Raw genomic sequence first — 24528 nt, 5'->3', positions numbered from 1 at the left:
GAGGTTTTATATGAGTACCCACAGAATAGTTACCTACTTGCTAACACTTATTTAGCTATTGTCCTTGTCTTTAAAAGAGACAAGTAGTGACTCCTTATTATAATTTTTTAAGTAAACCAATAAGCCACTTGGATGCCTATTGATCACCTTGAGCCCCTTCAAAACTACATGGGGGGGCTGGGAAGATGGCTCAGTGGCAGAGTGCTTGCCTTGCAATGCATGAGGCCCTGGGTTTGATTCCCCAGCACCACATAAGCAAAAAAAAAAAAAAAAAAAAAAAAAAAAAAAAAAACTACATGTGGGTAATGATTCATCTTGAGTAAAGAAATGGAAATTCTAGATATGGGTTTCTTTCTTCATCTGGAGCCTCTACCAAAGCTGGGCCTCATCCAACATTTCTAGGTAAGGGGATGCTTCAATCCACCAGACATGATTTTATGTACTTGGAGTTGGATTCAGGGATCTACTTTCTAGACAGAGGAATGAAACATTTAGGCCTAGGATTTCAGTTACTACAGCATCCTTCCCAGAATCTGCTAGCCAGATGCAATGGTGTGTGTGGAGGGTGGCAACAGTTAGAGATGCTATCACCCTAAATCAACGGCCATATAAGTGGACTCTACCGGTCTGGAATAGGAATTGCTTTGCTTCTGATCACTCCTGCTGACCCACTTATGAAATTCAAGCTTCTCATAAGTTGTGAGTGTGCAGGTTTAGGTTTTACACCCAGATCATAAGTACCTTCACCAGAGAACAAGGCCAGAGTTTCATCAAATTTTAATCTTGATCATGTTTAATGCCAGTTAAAACAAATCAAGTCACTATCCTGAAAGAGGTAACAGACCTTATTTATCAAGAGATGAGGCCACTGCTATACACTGGGGCATATGTTTGGCATCTAGGTGACCCGCTTAAATATTATCCTTCAGAAATGACAAATCATCTACTATGGTCCAAAAAGGGCATGGTATGCAGAATCTCATAATCTTCTAGAATGAAAGATGCTGTCAGTTTACCAAGCAAATTGCCTAGATAAGCAGAGGGACTAACTGAACATGAGAGGATATCTAGAATGAGTAAGTCGATGGAAATGGTGACTAGGGTTTCAAGACCAGTTTTCTATTAGCAGGCATGTGGTGTGTTTCACTAGTCTTTTTCTCAGGAAAAGAAGCATAACATACCCAGGTTCTAGAATTTATTTATATGAAACACATGAGCCTCAGCAAAATAAGGGATGGATTAGAGTGGACAGCTGGATGCCCCATCTGCACTGAGACGTATGCCTACTAATGTTCTTCAGCACAGCTTGAGTCTTGAGCCCCTGACATTGTTGGAGGCTGAGAGCCCTCAATGGAAGCCTTCTCAGATATAGCTTGATTCATACCCGTTCCAAATTCATGTTCACATCTAGTCAGAGGACAGAAGGGCTCACCCCCTTGACTTTATTTGTAATAATGTAGAAAGACCATCCCAGTGATGCCTGAGCTGACCATCGTTCAGCAGAAGCTCTTGTGACTTCATTGTGTCCTGTTTTCTCCTCCAACTGACTTTGCTTTCTGCAAAGAATATAGATCCTACCAAGTTCCTGAACTCTAATTTTGATCTTAGAGACTTTCTCATGAATTGATCCCTGCCAGTCTGTTTTGCTATACTATTTTGTTTCCTTATTATTTCTTGATCTGGACCCATTCTTCCATTGTTTCCTTCATAATTTCTGGTGTTTTATGTCATGTTTAGGAGGGCCTTTCCCATCCCAAGAATACAAGCATATTCACCCATATTGTCCTACAGTGCCTTTAAAATTTCCCTGTAATTTTTTTTATTATCTTTAAGTATTTGTACAAAAGGGTTTTAATTCATATATCAGTTTATGAGTATAATGCCTGTTGATCAATGTCATCCTTCTCATCATTCTCCCCCCCATTTATCCCAACCTAATCCATTTCTTAGTTCCATTTTCATGTATGCACACTGAATGTTATGACTCATTCACCCACACTTCCTCTCTGCATTCGTCTGTCCCCTTCCCTTGACCTCCAAACAACACGTTTCAGCTTCATGGTACTCATTTGATTAACCTGGTAGTAAGTTGTTGATACGAGTTACACCATTGGACTTCTGCCCTGCATATACCTTAATCTAGTAATCTGGATATGAAAAGGGAGATACCTACACCATTTTATTGACTGTTTTTCAAATGCTTAACTGTTCCTCTCTATGTTACTTATATTACAAATTCCTCCTTTTCCCCAAACTTCTCTAAGTTGTAATACATTTTTAAGCTTTTCAGCTTCTCATTTCCAGTGCCAAACTAATTTCTCTCCCACTGTATTTAGGAACTGAAATGCTTAAATTATGATTTTTTTTCTGTAAGTGCAGTGTTGGCTGCATCTCATGGGTTTTACTGTGTAGTGCTTTTTTCATTAATTTTATTTTTTCATTATAGTTCCAATTATGCCTTCAATTTCCTCATTTTTAAAGAACTGATTAAGTGAGCTTTTAAAGACTTACAAATGGTAAGAATTTTATGCATTTGAAATGTTATTGTACTGCAATTATGAAATCTGTCTTGCACTATTTCTATGTTTCAAAACACAAATATGAGTGCTTACAAATTCACATTGCTAGTTTGCGTAAAGCCAGCCTGCTTTCATTCCACTGTATCTTTTTAAGATAAGTGAAAGTGAGGAAATATTTCACTTGTTCCAGAATTCTGAATGACTTGCAATTTGCTATGTGTTAGGACATCAAAAATTGCACAGTAAACATGTGGGCTGTGTGGGTTTTTTCCCTTTTCTTCTTTTTCTTCCCTTTCTTTTCTTATTTGCACTACTGGGATTTTAGCTTAGGGCCTCATGCTTGCTATGCTGGCACTCTTACCACTTGAGTCTACAACCCCAGCCCTAAAATGAAGGTTTCTTCTAGGTAAAAGGGTTGACTGTCATTCTAAGGACTTAATGGTAAAAATGTCAGTGACTTTGATCTCATCCTTGGTTCTTATCATTGAGTTTCTTTAATGTTGCAATTGTCACAAGATGGGAGGCCCAACAATTCCCAATGTACCTTTAGAGACTCTTGTAAAGTGAAAAAGCAAGGTATCCAGGCTTGCTGCAAGTTAAATGCAATGTGTAAACATTTCTGGGATCTCACCCTATTCCACTGTTAACTGATTGTGGCACAATATCACCATCTTTACATAGGAAGAGGGTAGTCTGAGCCTTGTGGCACCTACAAACTTTCTAGTCCTGGTAAGGTAAAAGCTAGAGTGATGAGCAAAGCAAAAGGAACATGGAGAGAAGAGAAGCATAGGGACAAGTAGTCAGGAAATCTATGAAGGGGACAAGGTTCCTTGATTTTCTCTTCCTTTTGTTCCCTAGTAACGAGAAAAGAGTATTTGGTAAATGTCTGGTAGGACTGAGAATTACAGATAAGAGAGGAAAACAAATGTTTGAGTTATAGATTTTATGGTTTAACATGTAAGCTGCAAATAATATTGGGCATTAAAGAAACCAGCCACACCTTGAATGCTTTGCTGATATATTTATTCATATATTTCCCCTTTCCAGATGATGATGATAAAAGCAGATGGTTACCCCACCCTACCCACCCCCCATAAAATACAGACACAGATTTCATTCAGCATATACAAGCGTTGGGGCATGTCCAGATTTAAAGTTCATCTCACTGGGTGACTAGAGCCAAGAGAGTTTCAACCTGGAGGGACAGTCTGAGCACCTTCAGGCCCAGTTAACAGAGCAGGCCAATGGTGAGAGCCTGCCATTCTGGGCCTGGCCACTGTGGTGTCAGCAGGAGAGAGAGAATTGAATCATAGTGAACAGAGCTATGTAGCCCTGCCCTGTGGTCTAGGAAGTGACAGTGGGCTCCTGAGTGGCTTCCAGTGCGATCCACAGTCCCTTAGAAATCTGTGCCTCAGGGTTCCCATCTGCACAATGGGGATAAGAATCCTGCCCAGAAGATGTCACCAGGCCATAATGAGGCCCCAAATAGAAACAATTGGTCAAAAGTGCTTTGTCAAAGGTAAAGTGCTGTACAAATTTAAGGGAATTCAATTGATTGTGGTGTGTGTGTGTGTGTGTGTGTGTGTGTGTGTGTGTGTGTGTGTGTGTGTGTGTGTGTGTGTGTGTGTGTGTGTGTGTGTGTGTGTGTGTGTGTGTGTGTGTGTGTGTGTGTGTGTGTGTGTGTGTGTGTGTGTGTGCCCCAGGGATAACAGGGGAGTGGCTCATCGGTCCAGTGGCCAAGAAAGCAGCCAGACTCCTAAGCTGTGCCTCAGATGAGCACCGATCAATGGCAAACCATGTTGGCTACAAGACTGAGTTTCCTTAGTTTCTTGGCCCCAGGAAGTCACCAAGGCCTAGCACCTGGATCAGGGCTGGGAAAGTCACTGGGGAGTTACAGAAAACTTCACAAGGGCCAACTAGGATAGGAAAAGGTGGCACATCAAGCAGGGTTTTGTTACTATCACCACACACAAGAATAGATACCCACTGGATGCAGGGCATTGAATTGGCAGTGCAGATGGAGGCAGGGAGGGGGAGAGTGAGGTGTCACAGCAGCCAAAATACCATCCTCAATAGGTCCACTTGCTGGCTCCCCTCCTCCTAACGAGCTATCTATCTGCAGGGAAACGGAGGGCAGGGAAATAGAACCAAGAATGTACTCAACTGACTTAAAGATGGGCACCGCCTCCTGTTGTACTGCTGCCCCATAAGCTTTCAGGATGAGACCAAGCTGGGCCCATTAGCACCACAAAGGCAATAATGGGTTTCTGAGGATAAGGCAGGAGCTGTCTACCAATCTGTTCATCCATGGGAACCTGTGGGGGAACTGACCACTGAGAGGCTGCGATTTTTGAGATGGAGCCTCGTGAAGGCTCCTTAAAAGAATAGAGATGGGACTACCTTACCTGAAAGAGGTTTCAGAGGAGGCGGAATGAAGGAAGGGGCCCGTGGAGAGAGGGGCAGTAAAGCCAAACTCTCCTTAGGCTGACATTGGGGTAGGAAGGAAGGAAAGCTACTTTCTAAACACGCCTGCTGCTCCTGCTGCTGCTGCTATCCCCCACCTCCCTTGGCAAGGGGCTTGGGACCTCCCGGGGAAATGGAGAGGCTGCCCCCACAGGGTACCTTGTGGCACCTAGAGATTAAGGCAAACAAGCCAGTAGAGCACATTGAAGAAGAAGAAAGTGACCGGGAAAACAACTCGCGAGTAATTATCCAGGCGGTAGACGTGGATGCACAGGCGACCTCGCTGCCAGGTGCTGCCCTCGCAATCAGGCATCATGCAGAAATACTTTTTGAAACCCTTGCAGCACTCATAGCAAGCGACCCGGGAATGCGGGCTGCGGGATCCCTGGGGGCTACCTGGGCTGGGGGTGCGCTGGACCGAGCAAGACAGGCGTTCCTCTCCATCGCTTCCCTCAGAGGTGACAATCTCACACACAAACACTTCCTGCTGCTGGCGGGCACGGGCGCGGGCACGAGCACGGGCACGAGCACGGGTACGGGCATGGGCGCGGCCACCAACCGGAGGCTAAAATGGGAAAGGGAAGAAATGCAGAAGAGTTAAGGGGAGTCATGCAAGTTTGTGGTTGCCCTAAAATGGTCTGGAAACTTCCTTGGCACACTGTTGCTTGGCCTGCCTCTCCGGCTTCCCACCCTATCCCAGGGGGAGATCTGTACCTCCATCCCCACCCTAGGGAACCCCCTGTCCCTTGGGGAATTGGCCATCCACAGGCCATAACTCTTGCTACAGAGCTTTGCTACCACCCCCATACCCAGCTCATACATGGCGGAGTTTTGGAGACGCATGGGCTTTGGTCCGGTTATAGGTGAGGAAGTTGAGCACGGCAAACTCCAGCAGAGCGCAGAAGCAGAAGACGAAGCAAATCGCAATGTAGAAATCCAAGGCTGTGATATAGGAAACACGCGGGAAATGCTTACGAGAAAAGGTGCCCAGTGTAGTCATGGTGAGTACAGAGGTGATCCCTGCAAAAGCAAGTAGTGAGGCCCGGATAAGCTTTGCACCTGCGCAGTGCCTCTTTAAAGGACACCATGAGAAGGGTGCTCTCTGCCTGGGTCAACCTAGCTCATAGCTATCAGCCTGTGTGTTTATACGCTCATGGTCCTCTTACCTAGAGAGGCCCTCGCTGGCGCAGACTCTTTCTTGATCCAAAAGGAAACCCAGGACAGCATCGTAGTCACAGAAGAAGGGACATAGTTTTGAAAAGCAACATAGCCAAACCGCCGGCTCACATTGAAGAAAAAGGTCATGACCATAAATTCACCTGCAAGACATAAACAAAGCCACTTCACTACTACACTGCCACGATGCACAGCATGATACATACATTGTGCACTTCATGGGATTCCTAGTCTCAGACCTAGGCTTAGAAGCACATTTCAGCTACACACAGGCCCTGCAGCAACTCTGATGGGAGACCTACGATAAGCCCCATGGCCAACTGAGAGCTGAGACAAGTCCAGAAATTTAATCACTTCTTTCTCCACTTCACTGTTCCACTCTCCAAATGTCTCTTTTCTGGGTAACAGGAGAGTGAGACAAAAGTGAAAAAACAACAGTCACCCCTCTGCATGCAATGACCACACAGCTGATGTCCAGATAAAGGACTGGACTGTCACATGGTGTGCAGTAGCACACCATCACACCTGCACTTCTGACCCTCTCTCCAGCTTCTCTCAGGAAATGAGCTGAGTGGTAGAGGCTGTGGTGCAGAAAGTATATACTGCATTCTCCTTCTCTCCATATATCCCTGCTCTACCTGTGGCCAAAGTGATCTAGATCCAACACACACACACACACACACACAGACACACACACACACACACACACACATACACACACACACACATTTTTCCCAAAGCCAATCCTATTTTCACTGATTGCCTGAGATTGTCTGCATTATTTATACCCATATGCAAATACGAAACCTCCTGTTCTTAATTAATTATGCCTAACCAAAATGGAGTTTTTCAGCGAAGTAGAATTAGCTGAAAATGAAAATTTCAGTCAGCCCTCTAGATGTCAAGTCTTCAGAATATACATCCACAAGGAAGACTGAGGTCTTCACATTCATCATGCTGCATAGCAATGGCTCCTGTAGGACCTGATGACATCCTGTATCTCCAGTGGTATTTTACACTTTGCCACATCAGCCTCAAACTCTGCATGATGCCATAACTCCTCTGTGTCTTCTTTTGGCTTTTATCTGATCCCAAAGCATTAATTTTTTTTTTACTATCAACATGACATTACATTTTAAATAACTCTAATCTTGACTCTTTTGTGAAGTTAAACTCCAAACTCCCGCCTCAGTGATGCTACAGAATTCCTTGGCCCTCAATTATGTAGGCTTTGAAGTCCCTTCAAGGCAGGGATCCTATAGGATCTGCATAGCTTAGTCCCTAGCTGTTCAAGATGAGGTCTTCCTGGAAAGCAATGATGTTCAATAATTCTTCCTGTTACTGGGCAAGAGCTTTGGAATGCAGACCAGAACACTAACTTGCCCATGGCAGGGAAATCATCTACCCAGCAGAAACTTTGTGAGCTGAACCCAAATGCAAGCAGCGTTTCCTACTCACCTTAGAATCAATGACACTCAAGGAGGAAAACCTGTCAGAGTCTTCTAGAAAAAGGCAAAGAAGAAACTTGAGATCATTGGGAAGCTTGTTACAAGAGTGGAAGCTTTGGGGTTGGACCTCCTCCATTGGTGAAGCAAAGGCCATTCCCACACTTGCCTCCAGGCCAGAATGTATTGATCAGATTCCTCTGATTAGCTATAACCAGCCCCACCCACTTCTGAGTCATAAGAAGATTTACTATTAGACTGAATTTCTCTATTTAATTGATTTAAGCTAAAGAAGAACTTTCCCCACATGTCAAGACATGGAAATTTGTCTTTGAAGGCAAATGGAGTAAACATCATCGCAGTTTCTTCTTGTAGAGAAATGTCCAAATATGGATAAGGGAAGAAAGGTATTTTGTGTGTGTGTGTGTGTGTGTGTGTGTCTGTGTCTGTGTGTGTGTGTGTGTGTGTGTGTGTGTGTGTGTTGTGCTTATACTCTTACCTGTTTTGCCCAGACCATGGCCATCACTGCACTGTCAGGAGGCAGAACACAGCACCTAAAGTCTGTGTTCTGTGGACTGCAGCTAGAAGGGCCATTGGATCCTAAACATAGAAGAACAAGGGAGCAAAAGGAACTAGGGCTCTGAACTCTAAAAATGGAAGATGATCTGCAGCTTGGATGATAATATTAGTTCTTTAAATGTGTTTTTTTGGGATAGAGATGAGACTTAATATAAGTTGGATCATTCCAGAGAAAAAGAACCAGGTCCAATGGGTAGAAGTTCCAGAAACTCCAATTTCAGATGAACAGGGAATTTAACTGATGGGCAGGACTATCTAGAAAGAGAAGACTCTTCCTTGTAAGATAGTGAACTCTGGATCATTGCAGGATACATTGCAAGAGGCTCAATAGCCAGCGGTAAAGGGTAATTCAGTCACTGGGGATAAGGTTGAACCTTCTGAGGAGCTCCTGAAGCAGATTCTCTGGTTCAAGAACGATGGGGTCTAGAGCAGCAGGCTACCACTACATTCTGAACCCTGAGGAGATGAACAGACACCTCTGCTTCTGCTAGATGGGGTCAACTGGAGGAGTATCAAACTAGTCCTAATGATAACCCAGACACTGGATAAACTGTGACTCAAGAGCAACTAGTTTCTAGCACAAGAGAAAGATTTCCTTTCTCCCAAGGAAAGCTTATGTTTGCTTACCTATTGTCATTTTTTAGGTGATGATGCTGGCTCAGAGGCTTTGTAGTCACTAGGGTACCATTTTGAACCAGAGTACAATAATCTACTAAACGGAACCACTAGTGACTTGAGAGCCCCTGGGCCTTGTCTCCTCTGCCACTTTGGATGATGTGTCTCTACCTATCTGGAAAAACTGAAGTACAGAAAGCAAAGAGGCAAGCCCGTGATTAGTTGGCAGAAGAGCAAGGATCCAAAGTAAAAGGTAGAGAAATTGCCTCCTCGAAGGAAGAAGGAAAGCATTTGTAAAGCAGCCCTTAGCCCTTGCCTCTTACTGTGCAAGCATAGCTCTAGCCAGATGAGCAAGAATGTGTCCGTTGGTCCAAGACCAACTCAACAAGCAAAGCCAAAGCAGATTTTCTGTTGAGCCACATCAAAGCAAAGCAAGATGCTTCCCATGACACATGGCTTGCTTGGGAGTCTCGTTCCATCCACATTCTGGAAACGACGAGGGTAGTGTCTCTACTGCCCTGAACTTGCTCAGTGCATGTGAAGAAGTTTTCCAGGGCTGATCTGATAGCTACCCTGGGGAGGTTCCTTGGCTCCTTGTTCAGGTCACCTAGGAACACAAGCAAAGATGCTCACACCTGATTGAGAACAGAAAGAGATCCCGAATCCCCTCTCACCATTGTCTTTCTTCGAGGCAAGATCAGAAAACTAATACTCAGCAGGCCCACTTTTAATCCACTGTGAAGCAGTTGAAAGCAATTTGTACTTTTCAGAGTTGTTCAAGATAAATGTCCAGCAGCCAGTGTAGCTCCTCTTCCTTCCTCCAGAGTTCTGCATCCCTCACCCGATGCCATTAGGACTCTAGCCTTCACCTCCCATTAGGAGGGACCTTGCTTCCCACTCAACCATCTTGGATTGGTTCTGGGTATGGAGAACTCACATGACTGCCATTCCCCAAAAGTCATCCAAGTAGGTCAGAGTCATAACAAAGACCTTGAACCTGAAGACTGCATGAGAAAGCTAGTCGCAAATTCTGACAGCCCTAAAACTTTCGCTACTTACCTAGACTCTCTGAGGAGTTGGCAAAGCACTTACTTCTTTGCAGATGAGACTGGGACATAGTTACGAAGTCTCAGTTTCCTCTGCAAACAGTTGTAAGGGCTTAGCATCGACAAGGCCGGAGCCACATCCTACTCAGTATTCCCATGAGATCATTGTTTGCCATTCATATCGGTGCCCTCACCACCCTCCTTGGCCTTTTCCTAGCCCTGAATTCCATGGTGCTTACCAGCCGGAGTTGAGATGATTTCGGTTTTGTTGCTCAGTCCAGTAAAATCAAACTGGAAAAGCTTCCAGGAGTTCTTCTCATTGATTTCCAGCTTGAAATTGTCCCACTGGTAGATCATCTCGCTCACAGTATAGGAAACTGAAAAGCAACATGGGTCACATGAGATTGGAAGCCTAGTTGAGTCTTTAGCAGCATGGAATCAGCCTGAGTCATACTTAGAAGATCCGATTCTGGCCTCAGCAGCTGCAGGATCTTGCTTCTCTTACCTGTTTGGCAAACTTCAGTTAATAGGTGCACTTTTTGTGCATTCCTCATACAAGAGCCTGCACTGCAGATATAAAGGCATAAATTTGCCCTCAAGTGTTCACATTTTATTAAGACACTAAGTGTAGAGCTGTGTGATTTAGAATGACTCTGACAAACCTCTGCCCATGGGACAATGAGAAATAAAGTAGCAAGGTTCTCTTGGGGACACACTCAGAAAAAACTTCCCAGAGTTGGTGACATTCCCATTAAGTCTTAAAAGTCAACATTCTCCATGTAGACGAGGTGGAAGGGGAGTGAAAGGTGACATAGAACAATGAAATGCTGGTTTCATGATAGCAATGGTAAACTTGCAGGATGACTGCCTCACAGAGGATGGACTCTGCAGAAGGAAGAAGCAGAAGCTAGCTCATGAAGGGCCTTGAGTTCCATATGAAGGAATTTAGAATTGATCTATGATAGCTAAGACAGGATTTGAAATGAAGGAGTGACCCTGGTCTAGATAATGCTTCTACTAGGTCACTCTGGTTCTTGTGTGAGGATGGCATGTTGACAAGTTGGCCAGTTATGAGAGGCTAGTGTAGTAATCTAAGCACAATAAAATGGCCGTAAGCGGGAGTAAAAGCCATAACAGTCAGAACAAAGAGAAAACCGATGGGTTCAACAGAGTCCTGGAGGGAACACCGGCAAGATGTATGGATTGCGTATAAGCAGGCGGCTAGGGACACAGAAGCATCAAAGTTCTTCGCTAGAACAGCAAGGTGGTGATGGGGACACAGCAACAACACATTCGGTTTGGAGGTAGCAGGTAGGAAGAGACAATGAATTTGGGGCATGTTCAGCTTCAAAGTGAAGATGTTACAACTGTCCAAGTGGAAGATGACAAAGCACTAAACCAAGATGGAGATGAAGAGGAGCAGACATACTTTAGATGCACTTTAGAAGCAGATGACTAATTTAAGGCAGATGCAAGTGAGGAGAAAATCCAACATGAAAGCCACATAGAGCAGCACAGTATTGTTGGCAGGAGAGGAGAGGAGAATGGGGGGCTGGAGGGAGGGTGGAGGCATGCACAACCTTGGTGGCATCTTTGGAGAAAAGCAGAAGCAGAAAAAAATGAAGAGGGCAAAGAAGAGGAAAAAGAGGGGCCCAGCATATCTCTGGCTCCCCAGAAACCTAAGAAAGTACTCACAGCTAGAGAAAGACAGAGGGCAAGAGTGAGAATCCATTGGAAATTTGAGCATGTGGAGTGAACATCCCGCATCAATGGTCATCCTGAAAGGGAGAAAGGAGCCTCATTAGGCTAGCTCAGGGCACTTGGCATCCACTCAATAAATGGCAGCAGTAGGATTTAAGCAGAAAGCTCAAAGGAGAGACACAAAAGAGAGAAGGAACAGCTTGGACGTACTGTGCACTCTGAGATCTATCATCAGAGAAGAGTATGGACCAACTTTGATATACTTTTGTTTCTTGACTAGCCCAGTTTCCAAGTATCCACTTTTTGGCAAAGTCTCCCATTCTTCATGACCCCCCCCACCCCTATCACCGATACAACCTTTCCCAGCTGGGCACTCTAATACCTAACCTACTTTTAGATAGCTTTCCAATTGCTGTGTCGCTGCTCTGCCTGGACAATTCCACCACTGTGTCTTTACATCCAATGCCCACTTGGGATGGAATTGTTCAAGCAGGACAGACATACTGGTATTTACTAGTTGAGGGACCTCTGCACTTGGATCCAAGTAACTAGAGACCAGTCCCAGCTTAGCCACGAACTAGGTGCATGACTTTGAATAGAATCTCTAATTTTGAGGCCTCAGTGTCTGTATCTATATAGAAGAGGCTGATCTCATTATCTAAGAAATCTAGACAGGCCCTTAGAAATATTATTCCGGATGAGATCTCTGCCCATAAGACTCTGGCTAAATTCACAGAAGGGAAGGGAGAGTCCCCAAATGTGAGATACTAAACACTTGCCATACCTAATCGTGTATAACACCTTGCCATCCTTGTGGATGCGAACCATCTGGTTGGGCATGGTGAGCTCATGCTCTTGGGTCCGCTTAGAATTCCTAAAGAAGGTATCCGGGATCCACAACTGGCTCACCACGTTGCCATTCAAAACAAGGGACTCAAAGGTGTCATTGAAACGAAGGCGTTCATCATACCAGGTCTGGTAGAAGATGATATCAATGGTGTATTCCTGGTGGGAAGGACAGAAAACCACAACCTTGGTGGTTATGGAGACAAAGGATAGTCATATACAAATACATTTTTGACACTAATCTATGATCCTGAAAGTAATGTGGCAGAATACATGTGTCAATGGACTAAGAAGCAGGAATGTGATGAGCTCCCCTCTGCATCAGAGAATGGGAAGAACAGTAGCAACAGCAGCTAGGTCCCCACATCATGCAGCAGTTACCAGCATTTTCAGAGTAGAAAGGTTTTAACTAGAGCACTCTCCATTCCCTTCCTTGCCCCTTTCTACTCTCTGAAAGCTAATAGTTGCTAAGAATCTGGAGGATTCATATGGTCACAAAAATGGAGGAAGGGTTGGCTGTAATATTCTAGCTTCTGAGGATCCTCATCAGGACCTACTTAAGGGACTAGGGTTTGTGTAACTGTAGCTATATGGTTTGTTCATAGTTTCTAACAAGTGAGAGGAAGAGAACATCTCATAGGCAAACTAACAGACAACATGGGACTTGATCATGAAAAATGACACGTGAGAACTGTAGCCATACCTGGGAACATGGAATCACATGAATTTCAAAGACTGGGAAATAGCTAGGCTGAAACAAAGTGACATCCCAGAAAATGTAATGTACCCTGAAAATAGGACTAAGGGCAGGAATATGGAAGGCAGGAACCTGTTAGGTTCAAGTGACAATTAGTCTTACTTTGTTCCCCTATAATGCTGTCATTATAAATAAAGTCTTAGGAAAATGTCTCTGTGGCCTTGTTGGAATTTGCATATTTATCCTCTTTATGAAAGGGAGACTAAAATGATTTGCAAATGGGACTTCCTCTCCCCTCAAACTTCTGTATCCAGACATAACCTGGTGATCGCTCCTCCTCTAACCAGTAGGCAAAGACCTCATGCCACCCATAGACCTCTGTGCCTCCACAGACAAAAGCAGCATACCTTTGCGTGTAGGAATTTTCCATTTCCAGGACACTAAGAATATGCTCACATAAACAAAAGTCTGGGAGAATACATTTCATCAAGGACCAGACAGGTGATAATGGCTTAATTGCATGAGCTGGGCTTATCACCACATCATGCTGCTTATGCAGGGCTGTGCTGTTACTTCAGCCGGGTCAGTGTCTTTCCAGCCACACACAGCTACCATAAATAAGATCCCAGCTCAAAATCACTTAACATGCACACGCACACCCACCTTTGATTGTATATGATCCACTTTCCCCTTTCAGCTTTTATTTGGGGAGCATGGATGTTAATAACTTCAAACCTACATTCTCTGCAATTACATTTAAAGATGAAATGCTTTCAGTCACACGAAATGGTGATCTAGTTCCATGTTTTCTACACATGGACAAATGGAATCTTTTTTTTTTTTTGCTTTGTTTTATTTTTCCTTTCAAATGTGTGCCAGTAACCTCTGAATGTGTGTGTGTGTGTGTGTGTGTGTGTATGTGTGTGTAAATGTGCACTTGGATAAATATATCCATAATTATTTGGTTTCCAGATAATGTCTACCCTATAAACTGTTAATCATCAAGAAGGGTGTTTAATAGGGAGAAACAGAAGAAGCTAGAAATTGGCATGAGACAACAAACAAAACTGCAAGTAGCTATTTTAAACAGCAGGAGAACTGTCCAAAGGCACCCGGTCAATACAGCACCCTGGTTCTGTCACTCAAAACACCTGGACCATAACCCCACCTGGCAAGGCCTTGGCGTATGTCAAAAATCTCTTTGGGTCTATAAGTCCCCTTTTCCTCAGCAGTATACCTATGTCGTTCCTCTATGCAACCATTGCCTCAAACAAGAGGAACTACCCAAATGTGAGAGGCCAGTAGAGCCCTCAGTGAAGAGATAAAAACTCCCTGCTTGCTTTGCCTCTGAGGACATAAAGTGACGAAAGGTGCTGCCAAACTACTGAACACCAGACAGGGTACAGAAGGGTATAGAAGGGTACAGAAGTAATCACTTTCAGCTCAGCCGAAACAAGAAATTTGGTATTATGGAAGTAGTGTAGTTAGTTTCCAAAAATGTAGCTGGGAGCTTTAAAGAATAATTTAGAACTTTGTAGAAGCTGAGGTTTCTTGAGTTGAAAATCAAATTGTTGGCTCTGTTCTGGACCAGTTCTGTGTGCTATGTCAAGTTTAGTGAATTCTGGATTATAAGACTGAATCCTCCAGGCTTGTCAGCTCAGGTGAGGACAGTGACAACATTAAGAGACATGGCGGGGGGCGGGGAGGGGCAGGGGGGATGGGTCTGGGAAGGTGGCTCAGTGCTTGCCTTGCATGCATGAAGCCATGGGTTTGATTCCTCAGCAGAAAAAGCTGGAAGTGGCACTGTGGCTCAACTGGTAGAGTGGTAGCCTTGAGTTGAAGCTGAGGGACAGCGCCCAGGCCCAGAGTTCAGGCCCCACGACCGACAGAGAGAGAGAGAGAGAGAGAGAGAGAGAGAGAGAGAGAGAGAGAGAGAGAGAGAGAGAGAGAGAGAGAGAGAGAGAGAGAGAGAGAGAGAGAGAGAGAGAGAGAGAGAGAGAGAGAGAGAGAGAGAGAGGGAGAGGGAGAGGGAGGGAGAGAGGGAGAGGAGGGAGGGAGAGGGAGGGAGGGAGAGGGAGGGAGGGAGGGAGAGGGAGAGGGAGAGGGACAGAGACAGAGACAGAGAGATATGGGGCAAGGAGAGATCAATCAACTGACTTAAGTGGGGCTAGTACTCATTGCCAAAAGGGCTTTTGAGGATGTTAAATATTGGTGTCCTCAAACTATATGTTACACAAATTGCAAGAAGCCTGTAGCCTTACAGTTTCCAGTAATATTGTTTTATAGTATGTTTGTTTATCTAGAAAACAGAGAAAAACTGGTTAGGATCATTGGAGCTGCTTATCACTGTGGGTACTCTCCCCATATCTTCTAAATTTCCATAGGAAACTGAAGACAACTTACCAATTGAGGACAAGTGGACAAATGGACCACTTAGTAAGGAAGGAGATTTACCTACCCTGGAACAGTAAAACAGAGGGCAAAAACTGCTTCTAGAATACATGTTCACCAACTAATGACCGGAACTCAATTAAGAGTAAACAATGATCAAAATGGTGGAAACACAAGACCTCAGTCTTTTGGAAACACAAGACGTCTAGCTTTTGCTTAGGGCCTACAGTTTCTTACTTTATAAACAATACTAAAAAAAAAACCGAACAAACAAAAAATAAAAAACAAAAACAACAACTCTGCCTGCTAAATTCATACCTACTTAGAAAAGATCAGTCACATGGCCAAAAGGAGAGTACAATTTTAAAGTGGAAAGCACATTTATAACATCAAAAGGTAAATCTGGCATTGAGGTGAAACTCAAAACAAACACAAAAACCAATTTGAAGACGGAGATAGAATCTCAGAAAGATCTATCTGCTCTCATACTTCTGTCCTTTATTAATTCACAGCACTCCACGTAGGAGTTCCAGGCTTTACATGTTCGGACAGGAAAATATCATGGCCATGCGTAATAGGCAGCCTCTTTGATGGCCCCCAGTGATCTTTACCTCTAGGTATTTGTTCTCTATTGTAATCCTTCCATTTGATTATCAGCTGAACTTAAGGATCTGTTCCTAATGAACAGAATACAGTTAGATGTCACTATCAAAATTACATTACAAAAAGTTTGTGCTTTCACCTTAAGAACCCTTTTCACATACTTTCTGGATCTGGGGAAATCAAGCAGGATATTGTGAACAACCGGATAAAGAGTTCCACATAGCAAAGGCTTTAAATGGCCTCTCAACCACAGTCAGGGAAATCTGAATGGTGTTGACCAAGGAAGTAAACCCTCCCTCAGTTGAGCCCTCACATGAGACCTCAACCCCTAACTGATACTTTGATTTGTAGACTTGTGAAACTGAAAGAGAGTTCACCTAGATTACATCTAGATTCCTAGAACATATGATTTCTGACATTACATTCACTCTTTTGAGACAACGTATTATCGAGATAAGTTGTTATCTAACTATGCACAATTGTTCATGTTCATTGTGTCTCTAGGACCAGAGAGTCAAAGACAGTATCATGGGGAAACCTCACTCTTTCACTCACTCAAGCACTGAACCTATGTAAACACCTTGTTCTTTATCATCAAGGCTACTCACCTTCCAGTGTCAATTAGCAAAGTCTACCTCAAAGCCAAGACTCTAAACTCACTCAATCACATACTGATTGTTTGGCGCCTGTGGCTATGTTAAACCTGCCCAAGGCATTTCTATGGAAACAATGGAGTTTATTACCACAGCCTTCCTTATTGTCAAACCCTTCAAATGTGACTTTCAGAGTATTTTTCATATCTCATTCGGTCAGCTACCATATACTGAATTCTAGGCATCAAGGAGTCCATAGTGGATAGATAAAGCAAGGCAGAAAGATACAGGGTAAATAACACAATGAAAACAGCTAGGAAAAACAAATTAAATATGAACTAGAAAGATATGAGAGTCCAGAGAGGAATGTGGTATGGGAAGGGTGCAATCAGTGGCCGTGGAAATCAGGGAAATTCAAGTGATCCTAGTACCATCCGAGCTGGGCCCTGAAGGAGGCTTTTGATGTGTAAGAAAATAGAGCAATGGCAAGTAAAACAGGAGACTGCTTGAACAAGGGCTTGGTTCAAAGGTTCAAGGTCTTCTGTGAATGTGCAGATTCTAATGTGGTCAAAGCCTGTGGTCTCTAAAGGGATGAAAGGGAACAGAGACAGAGACAGCCTTGATTTCTACAATGTGAAATTAAACTAAACATTATATGTAGGATGAGGACTGCAGGAGGGAAGCACACCCCTTGGAAGGCTGGCTTTAGTAGGACTAAGATAGGTGTACACCTTGGTGTGTTTCATTTACTTATTTATTTTGCCAGTCCTTGGGCTTGAACTCAGGGCCTGGGTACTGTCCCTGAGCTGCTTTTCCTCAAGGCTAGCACTCTACCACTTGAGCCACAGCACCACTTCTGGCTTTCTCTGTTTATATGGTACTGAGGAATTGAACTGAGGGCCTCATGCATGCTAGACAAGCATTCTACCATTGAGCCACCTTCTCAGCCCCTTCGTGTGTTTTAGGTGGGACATGATGAAGGCGAGCTGGAGGCCATGCTGACACAGGTGGACAGGGAGGAAGAAGAACAACTAAAACAAAATTGAAAAAGCAAGAGGTACTGACTGTACACTTAAATTCATACAAACAATTATCAAGGGGAAAAAAAGAGGCATTTCATTGTGGTGTGTGTTTTAAATTGCTTTATTATTTATTATTTGTAGCAAAAGACTGAAGACATGGTCATAATTCTGAAGGTCCTCTTCCAGCAGAAGCAAACTTACCTTTTCTGGCCATATTTTCAAAGATAGTGATGGTTAAAATCTCCACCTCCAACACCCCCTCCAACCCCCCTCTCCCCACCCCCCGCCTTCTCCCCTCCCCCCCCCCGCCTTCTCCCCTACTCCCCCCCCCCCGCCTTCTCCCCTACTCCCCCCCCCCCGCCTTCTCCCCTACTCCCCCCCCCCCCCGCAACAACAAAATTCCCTCTTGTTTTACAGAAACAGAACACAAGCCCTGTATCTTAGCCCCTGGTTTGAAACTATGGTAAAGAAAGTTCAGTACTCACCATGTCCAGGATAGAAAGGGGGCCAAGGCTGTTGACTGAGACCTCAACAGTGACCACAGTGGGCTTCTCTGCAAGGAAAGCAGAAGCAGGAAAGATTACATGTCAAGGATACACTTGAGTAGCAGAAACACCCACTACTACTACTTCGTTATTTCTTCTTTCTGGGCAAGAGCCAGCTCAGGCATTGTTATGAATTGGAGATATACTTTACCAATCAATCGTTTATTCTAGGCATCTCATTGTATAGTTAGAAAAACTGAGGGTGGGAAAAAGAAAAAGTGGAAAGCAAGCCTGTGGCATTTCTGCAATCAGAGTCACCATTTCTTACCTGCCAGGCCAGTGGCAGCTCTCCTCATCCAGAAGCACCTCCTCTATACAGTGGGCCCATCCTCCATGCCATGCCCACAACCCTTCACCACTTCCAGGAGGGAAAGAATTTTGTTTTGCTACTTACCACCAATGCCTGGGCGCAGTTTGTGGTCATAGTGACTCAGGATGGTGTTCAGGATTCGAGAAGCTTCCGGCAGTTTGCTACCTGTGCGTCCGCTCTTGGTAACATTGAGTGTTGTTTCTTCAGAAAGGAGCTTCCTTCCCAGAGGATTGAACAGGGGCTGGGGTTGGGGCTGGGGTTGGGGCTGGGGCTGAGGCTGGGGTTTGGGGTAAGGCTGAGGTGGGGGCTGGGGCTGGGGCTGGGGCTGAGGCTTAGGAGGCTGAGGCTTAGGCTCAGGCTGGGGCTTAGGCTGGGGCTTAGGCTGGGGGCCATAGACGAAATCATCACCATGAGCACTGGTCTTGTTATTCAGTGTAGTCAGATGTCCCCCGAGCCTAGAACATAAACAAGAAATGAAGCCCTGCCCTCCACTGCGTAAGGGACTGCAGCTGCTGCCTCTCAGGATAAAGACAACCAAAATATTTGCAATGCAAGGCTTAATTAGTGACTAGTTACAGTAAATTCTGAGGCACTAACAGATTATACTTGTTAATTTCTTTTAAATCTCGCTACTCTCTTGGGACATTCTAGCCTATCCCCCTTTTATAATTGTTTGTTTCATAAAAAGTCAACAAGAAAATTATGACCCACACATACAAATGATATTCTATGTGAAATGAATGTAGGAGTGCTGTCCAATCAGAGACTGTTACTAGTTGGGCCTCTCATTTGTCTGAGCAGTACCACTTAGGAGGAAGGGGCAGGCTAAGGGCCATGGCTGCTGAGGAATGTTCCAGAAAGCCAAAGCAGCCTCTCCCAAAAAGGACTAGAAAAATCACAGAAATATTGTACACCCTTGCAGGTTTTGCAATGCTTATTATATTGGAGACAGGAGGTAGAGGAAGGCAGGCTAAAGAGCAGTTCTTTTATGGCTGTGTCAGTACTGAGGAAAAGCAGAACTCCTATACCCAGAGACTGACTGTCATCCAGAAAATGGCGGGCCAGCAGTAATCCATCCTGAGCACCACAACCATTAAGGAAAATGTGTGTGTGTGTGTGTGTGTGTGTGTGTGTGTGTGTGTGTGTGTGTATTTGTATCTTTTAAAGTTAAGATTCATCTGCTAATGTATGAAATTCCCCTAGAGCGTCAGAGGGTCAAGCTAAACAGTAATGATGAAAGGAGCCAGGGAACTTCAGAGGTTTGGGCATATTCCAATCCTTGACCTGTCTTTCTTGAAATCACTGTGCTCATTTTCTGACAGCTCACCAGCTGTACACATAAGACTGGAGCACTTTTATAGGGGTCTGAATTAATAAATAGGATTTTACTAATAAAAACACTCCCGCCATTAATCTATGGATCTTACTGTGGTTCTTGATTTTTTGAATAAAATGGCAAGAAAGCCCCCCAAATTTGAACACTGACAGGATAGTTGAAGCATACATACATTATTCTGAAATTTTTGAGGTAGTGATGTGATAAAAAAATGTTCTTACATTTGTGAAGTCGTTTAAAAAGAAAAATATTTACACCCAAAATGATATGACATCTGAGATTTGTTCCAAAATAAACAAAGCTAAAAGTGGATGGTGGGTAGGGGGACACAGAAAATAAGTGGCAGTAATTCATAGATAAATTGGCTGGTAGTGGGTAGGTGAGATTCATTGTAATTGTGCCTCTACTCTTCTATATCTTTGCACACATGTATAATTAAAAGCCTTTTTAAAAGCCATCAGCCTAAATTATTGTGTGTGATGTTGGAAGGCAGGAAAGTGGTCTTATTTGGCGGGGAGACTGTAGAAGAAGGAGACATTTTGTGAGATTTGGGTGGAGGTGGCTGCTGTTTAGTACCTTATGTGGGTATCAGTTACATTAGCATGTTTACATTGTGAGAATCCCCTCAACTGTTTAGTCACAATATCAAAGGTTGAAAAATGTATATGTTTCACTTCTGAAATGATTTTTCTAAGTCATTAGACCATTTGCTTCCTAAACTAAGAAGTAAAGTGAGTAAGAAGCCCCTTTATTTCAAATCAAGGGGACCGTCAACTTGGACAGCAACATGAGGTTTGGGATGGGATTTTTTTTGTCTGTAGTATTTCAAGGTTTTAGAATCCGTTAACTGGCATCCAGATGTGTTAACTGGGTGCCATGTCTCATTTCTGAAGTGGCTAATTGTCATTAGGGAGTAAGGAAGGACTTGTCTTGGGAAAACAATTTACACTTTTAAATGCCATATTTAGACCATGTCTTGATGTCTTCTTCCCTGAGGGCTTGCAAATCTTTTGGGTGCTGGGACGTCATCCCTTAGTCTCCTGAAGAGGAAGAGGTAAGGGCCAGCATTGTGGAGAGGAGGATAGAAAATGGCGGCCCTTAAGAGCTCTCCTGTCCCTAGACTACATCTGCTAAGAAAATTATATCATAGGAGCTTGAGGCTGTTTTGACCCCACACTATGATTTTATCAGATAAAATAAGCAAATGAACAACCCCATTCTGGGATTCTTGAAGCTAAGGATCTCCTCACAATACATAACTGTCTCCAGAAAGCCATCAATCTCATGTTTTGCGGCTAGAAAGAATACAAATTTGAAAACACTCATACACTGGACTGGTTTGAGGCTGATCCTGGACCAGAACGAGGTTTTGTGGCTGAATATGGCCCAGCATACTTCACTGTTACCTCCTCTCTTGACATCACAGGTTGCCATGCTGACAGGGTCTGAACGTCAGTTGCTGCAGCTCTCTTCCCCTCCCCCCCCCCTGGCTGGAAGGGTTGTTTTTCTTTCATCCCCTCTCTCCTCCTAGTCCCCTCAGCCATCTTTTGCCCTAGCCAGTCACCATGTTTAAATCTCTTAAGTAGCCTAAATCTCACCCACAGTGATCGGGATGCGTGACAGTTGTTAACATACATTGAGAAACAAGCACCAAGCCTCTGCTGAGGCAGCCCCACCTTAGAGCCCCCGAAATTGATCAGGGAGTTACTCCATCCTTCCTCCAAGTAGCTAAGTCAACCTGGAGTGTGAGGGGGAGAAATCATCCTGTTCCTCTCCAAAACAGATAAACAAGATACAAGGCCAGTGTCATGGAAAGTTCTAGAAAGCTGCACAGATCAGAAAGCTTGGGAAGTTGCAACAGTTTGCACTAGCAAGAAACCGTCTCAAAAAAAAAAAAAAAAAAAGCAGTAGCAATCATCTTGCCCCTTAAAAACCCAGAAATCCAGGGGATCAGCTCTGCAGCCAAGTCCTGGGGTGAGGAGGGTGTGTAAGGGAAGCTGGCCAGTGTGAGGAAAGCTAAAGGGGGGAGGGGTACTGAGACCCAAGAGGAATATCACACAGTCACATTCCTACCTACGTGGTACCCAAGACCCAGTAGGGTATCTAGGGGGTCAAGGGGTGAGGGGGGGCGTTGCTGAGGCCGTCTGTAGCCACTGCAAGTGGAGGATAGCTGGGATAGGAACCCTTAGGCAAAATCAAGGCTGCGACGGGCATCTACAGGCGCGACGGGATGGGAAGCAAGTAAAGTCAGAGTTGCCTGGCATCCTGCCCTGTTTCCCCATAGGCACTCCGAAAGAGAAGAAAAGAAAAGAAAAAGGCAAAACATAAACCATAAGCACAAGAGAGAGCAGACGAGGCGACACTCATACAGTCTCGACGCACCCAGTGTCCACTCAGCCCCCGTGCGCGCCAGCTCCGCCGCGGCTTACACTACGGTTTTTTTTTTTTTTTTTTTTTTGCCCCGGTTCCCAAGGCAGACTTCGCGCTGGGTGCCTAGGGCGCCGCCGTGATAGGGGGGACCCAGAGGGGAGCCTACTGCGCCTGGGGGCCGGAAGACTTCCTGCCACCCCCCATCCGACCCCTGGGCGGCCTGGGATGCCCATCCCAGATGCATCCCGGTGGCAGCCGCTGTGCGTCGAGGGGACACGGGGCGGGAGAGGCTGCCTGAAAGTCCGGGGAGGAGCGAAGGAAGGGGTCGGGAAGCCAGTTGGGCTCCCAGAGAGCGGGAGATGGGCATGCAGGGCACTGGGGTCCCGGGCTGGAGACTCACCTCGCCTGGAGGATCATGAATATATTCAGGAGGGCCAGGAGAACTTTCGGCAACATCGCCGCCGCGAAGACCGGCGCGACCACCTGTGCGGAGGTCGCGGCGCAGGTCTGGCCGCGCCGAGCCGGAGGTGCTGGGTTTTGTGGCGCTCCAACTTTCACTCCTCCCACTCGCCCCGCCCCGCCCCGCCCTCCCCACCCAGGCCCCGCCTCCTAGCCCCGATGGAAATCTCCGACGACGTGATCACTGCGGCAGTGGGGTGGGCGGTGGGAGGATGGAGGGAGGGGAGGGAGCCTGGTCGCCAAGGGCCCCCGCCGCCACCACTGCGGCGCTGCCAGACAGCCAGGGACGGGAGGGGCGGGTGGGAGGGGAGGGGGAAGAGAGGAGGGAGGAGAAGGCGAGCCTGCAGCGCTGGGGCCCAAGCTGGGGGAAAAGGCAGGCAGCCGCTGAGGCTTCGAGGATGGCCGCAGGCTAGTCCAAGCAGGGCCAAAACTGAGAACTGGGTGAGCTTTTGCATTGCTGCCACCCGTTCCTACTCACTGGCACGCAACAGGCTCGATCTGTACTCACCAGTCTTTCCCACTACCTGTTGCACCCTTCTGCTTTTCCCCTATGTCTTTCCCGGCCCCAGAATTCCTCCCTGATCGCTGTCCTCACTGCCTCCAGCCATTGTGAGCACAGCTAGCTCATCTGAAACTGAACATCTCAGCCCCTTGCTTCCAACGGGAAAAGACACTGACACTACTCCGCGGAGCAGTCTCCGAGGGGGTTGCAGGCAAAGGAAGATGGCCCGGCAGTGGACCATTCTGAGACATCACCTGAGGACATTCTCAGAATTCCGCCCCCCCACCCCAAACATACACACTGCCTCCAAGTGGGTCCCAGTTCTACATCAGGGCCTGAGTATCAGAGCAGATCTTGGAAAACATCTGCCCCAAGACAGGGGTGCCAAATCTTTCTGGCTTCACAGGATCTGGAGGGGAGGGGGACAGCTGTGCCCTTATTACAAGGGTGTGGGGGGTATCATATCAAAAATTCAAACATCCTCATTGTATGTACCTCTTGAATTCAGAGACCAGATGCTGTCCCTGACATTTTTCTTTTGTTCTTTTTCTTTCCTTCCTTCCTTTCCTTTCTTTCTTTCTTCTTTCCTTCCTTCCTATCTTCCTTCCTATCTTCCTTTCTTTCTTCTTTCCTTCCTTCCTTTCTTCCTTCCTTTCTTTCTTCCTTTCTTTCTTCCTTTCTTTCTTCCTTTCTTTCTTCCTTCCTTTCTTTCTTTCTTTCTTTCTTTCTTTCTTTCTTTCTTTCTTTCTTTCTTTCTTTCTTTCTTTTTTAATAATTCAGGGCTAGCAATACACCACTGGAGCTACAGCTCCACTTTTAACTTTTTTGTGGTTAAGAGTCTCTCTGATGCTCGGATATATCTCCTTGAACTCACTTTAAATCACCATCTGCAATTCTCACCCTCCTGATACCAAACATTACAGTCTTGTATCACCAGTACCTGGCTTCACCATTTCTGAATACACCGTGCTGATTCACTTTGGACAGGAAAACATTGCAGAGATTTGCACAGTGAACGGATGCCTGCAGCATCTTTACCTGTTGCTCTACAACAAGCTATGTGTAGCCAAGCTTTCGTGACAGTTCCTTGGAGAGGCTTTCCTGTATCATACTAATCTAATACACCCTCTCTCCCTGCCGCCCTCTCCCACTGAATCACTCTGCTTTGTCATCTTCACAACACTGCTCCTAATCCGTGATTTTCATGTGCATTTCTTTGTGAGCTTGTTTACAGCGGGTCTCCCTTACTGACGTCAGCCAGTGAGAAACACACACGCACAGACAGAAAATGTGTCCATCTGCTTCTGCCA

The 24528-nt window shown here is 45.2% G+C and overlaps 1 protein-coding gene across 3 annotated transcripts; it reads right to left on the bottom strand.

Annotated features, from left to right (window-relative positions):
- Window positions 1–3618: 3618 nt before the first annotated feature.
- Gabre (gamma-aminobutyric acid type A receptor subunit epsilon) lies at window positions 3619–22740 on the bottom strand. Of its 3 annotated transcripts, XM_070039561.1 has the most exons (10): window positions 22658–22740; window positions 18636–19006; window positions 18182–18249; window positions 12329–12549; window positions 11539–11621; window positions 10083–10220; window positions 6149–6301; window positions 5803–6002; window positions 5379–5547; window positions 3619–4635 (listed from the first exon to the last, which is right to left on the bottom strand). In XM_070039561.1, the coding sequence occupies exons 1-10, from the start codon at window positions 22711–22713 to the stop codon at window positions 4628–4630; spliced, it is 1467 nt and encodes a 488-aa protein (XP_069895662.1). In that variant the 5' UTR covers window positions 22714–22740; the 3' UTR covers window positions 3619–4627. The 3 variants fall into 3 exon arrangements, with proteins under 3 accessions (XP_069895662.1, XP_069895660.1, XP_069895661.1); XM_070039559.1 differs by having other exon boundaries at window positions 3619–5547; XM_070039560.1 differs by having other exon boundaries at window positions 3619–5547; window positions 5803–5924.
- Between the last annotated feature and the right edge of the window lie 1788 nt (window positions 22741–24528).

The sequence above is a fragment of the Dipodomys merriami genome, unplaced genomic scaffold, assembly GCF_024711535.1.
Source record: "Dipodomys merriami isolate MVZ:Mamm:240054 unplaced genomic scaffold, mDipMer1.0.p SCAF_3, whole genome shotgun sequence".
NCBI classification, from domain to species: Eukaryota; Metazoa; Chordata; class Mammalia; order Rodentia; family Heteromyidae; genus Dipodomys; species Dipodomys merriami.
Note: the sequence above shows the minus strand (reverse complement) of the source record. Positions and strands in the feature narration are given on the sequence as shown.

Excerpts from the sequence above, each read along its gene's own strand:
- Gabre (XM_070039559.1), bottom strand. The coding sequence starts at position 22,713 with ATGTTGCCGAAAGTTCTCCTGGCCCTCCTGAATATATTCATGATCCTC. Across the intron at positions 6,302-10,082 it reads AATCATCTCAACTCCGGCTG|GTGAATTTATGGTCATGACC; the intron begins GTAAGCACCATG and ends TATGTCTTGCAG. Across the intron at positions 5,548-5,802 it reads CGTCTCCAAAACTCCGCCAT|CCTCCGGTTGGTGGCCGCGC; the intron begins GTATGAGCTGGG and ends TTCCCATTTTAG.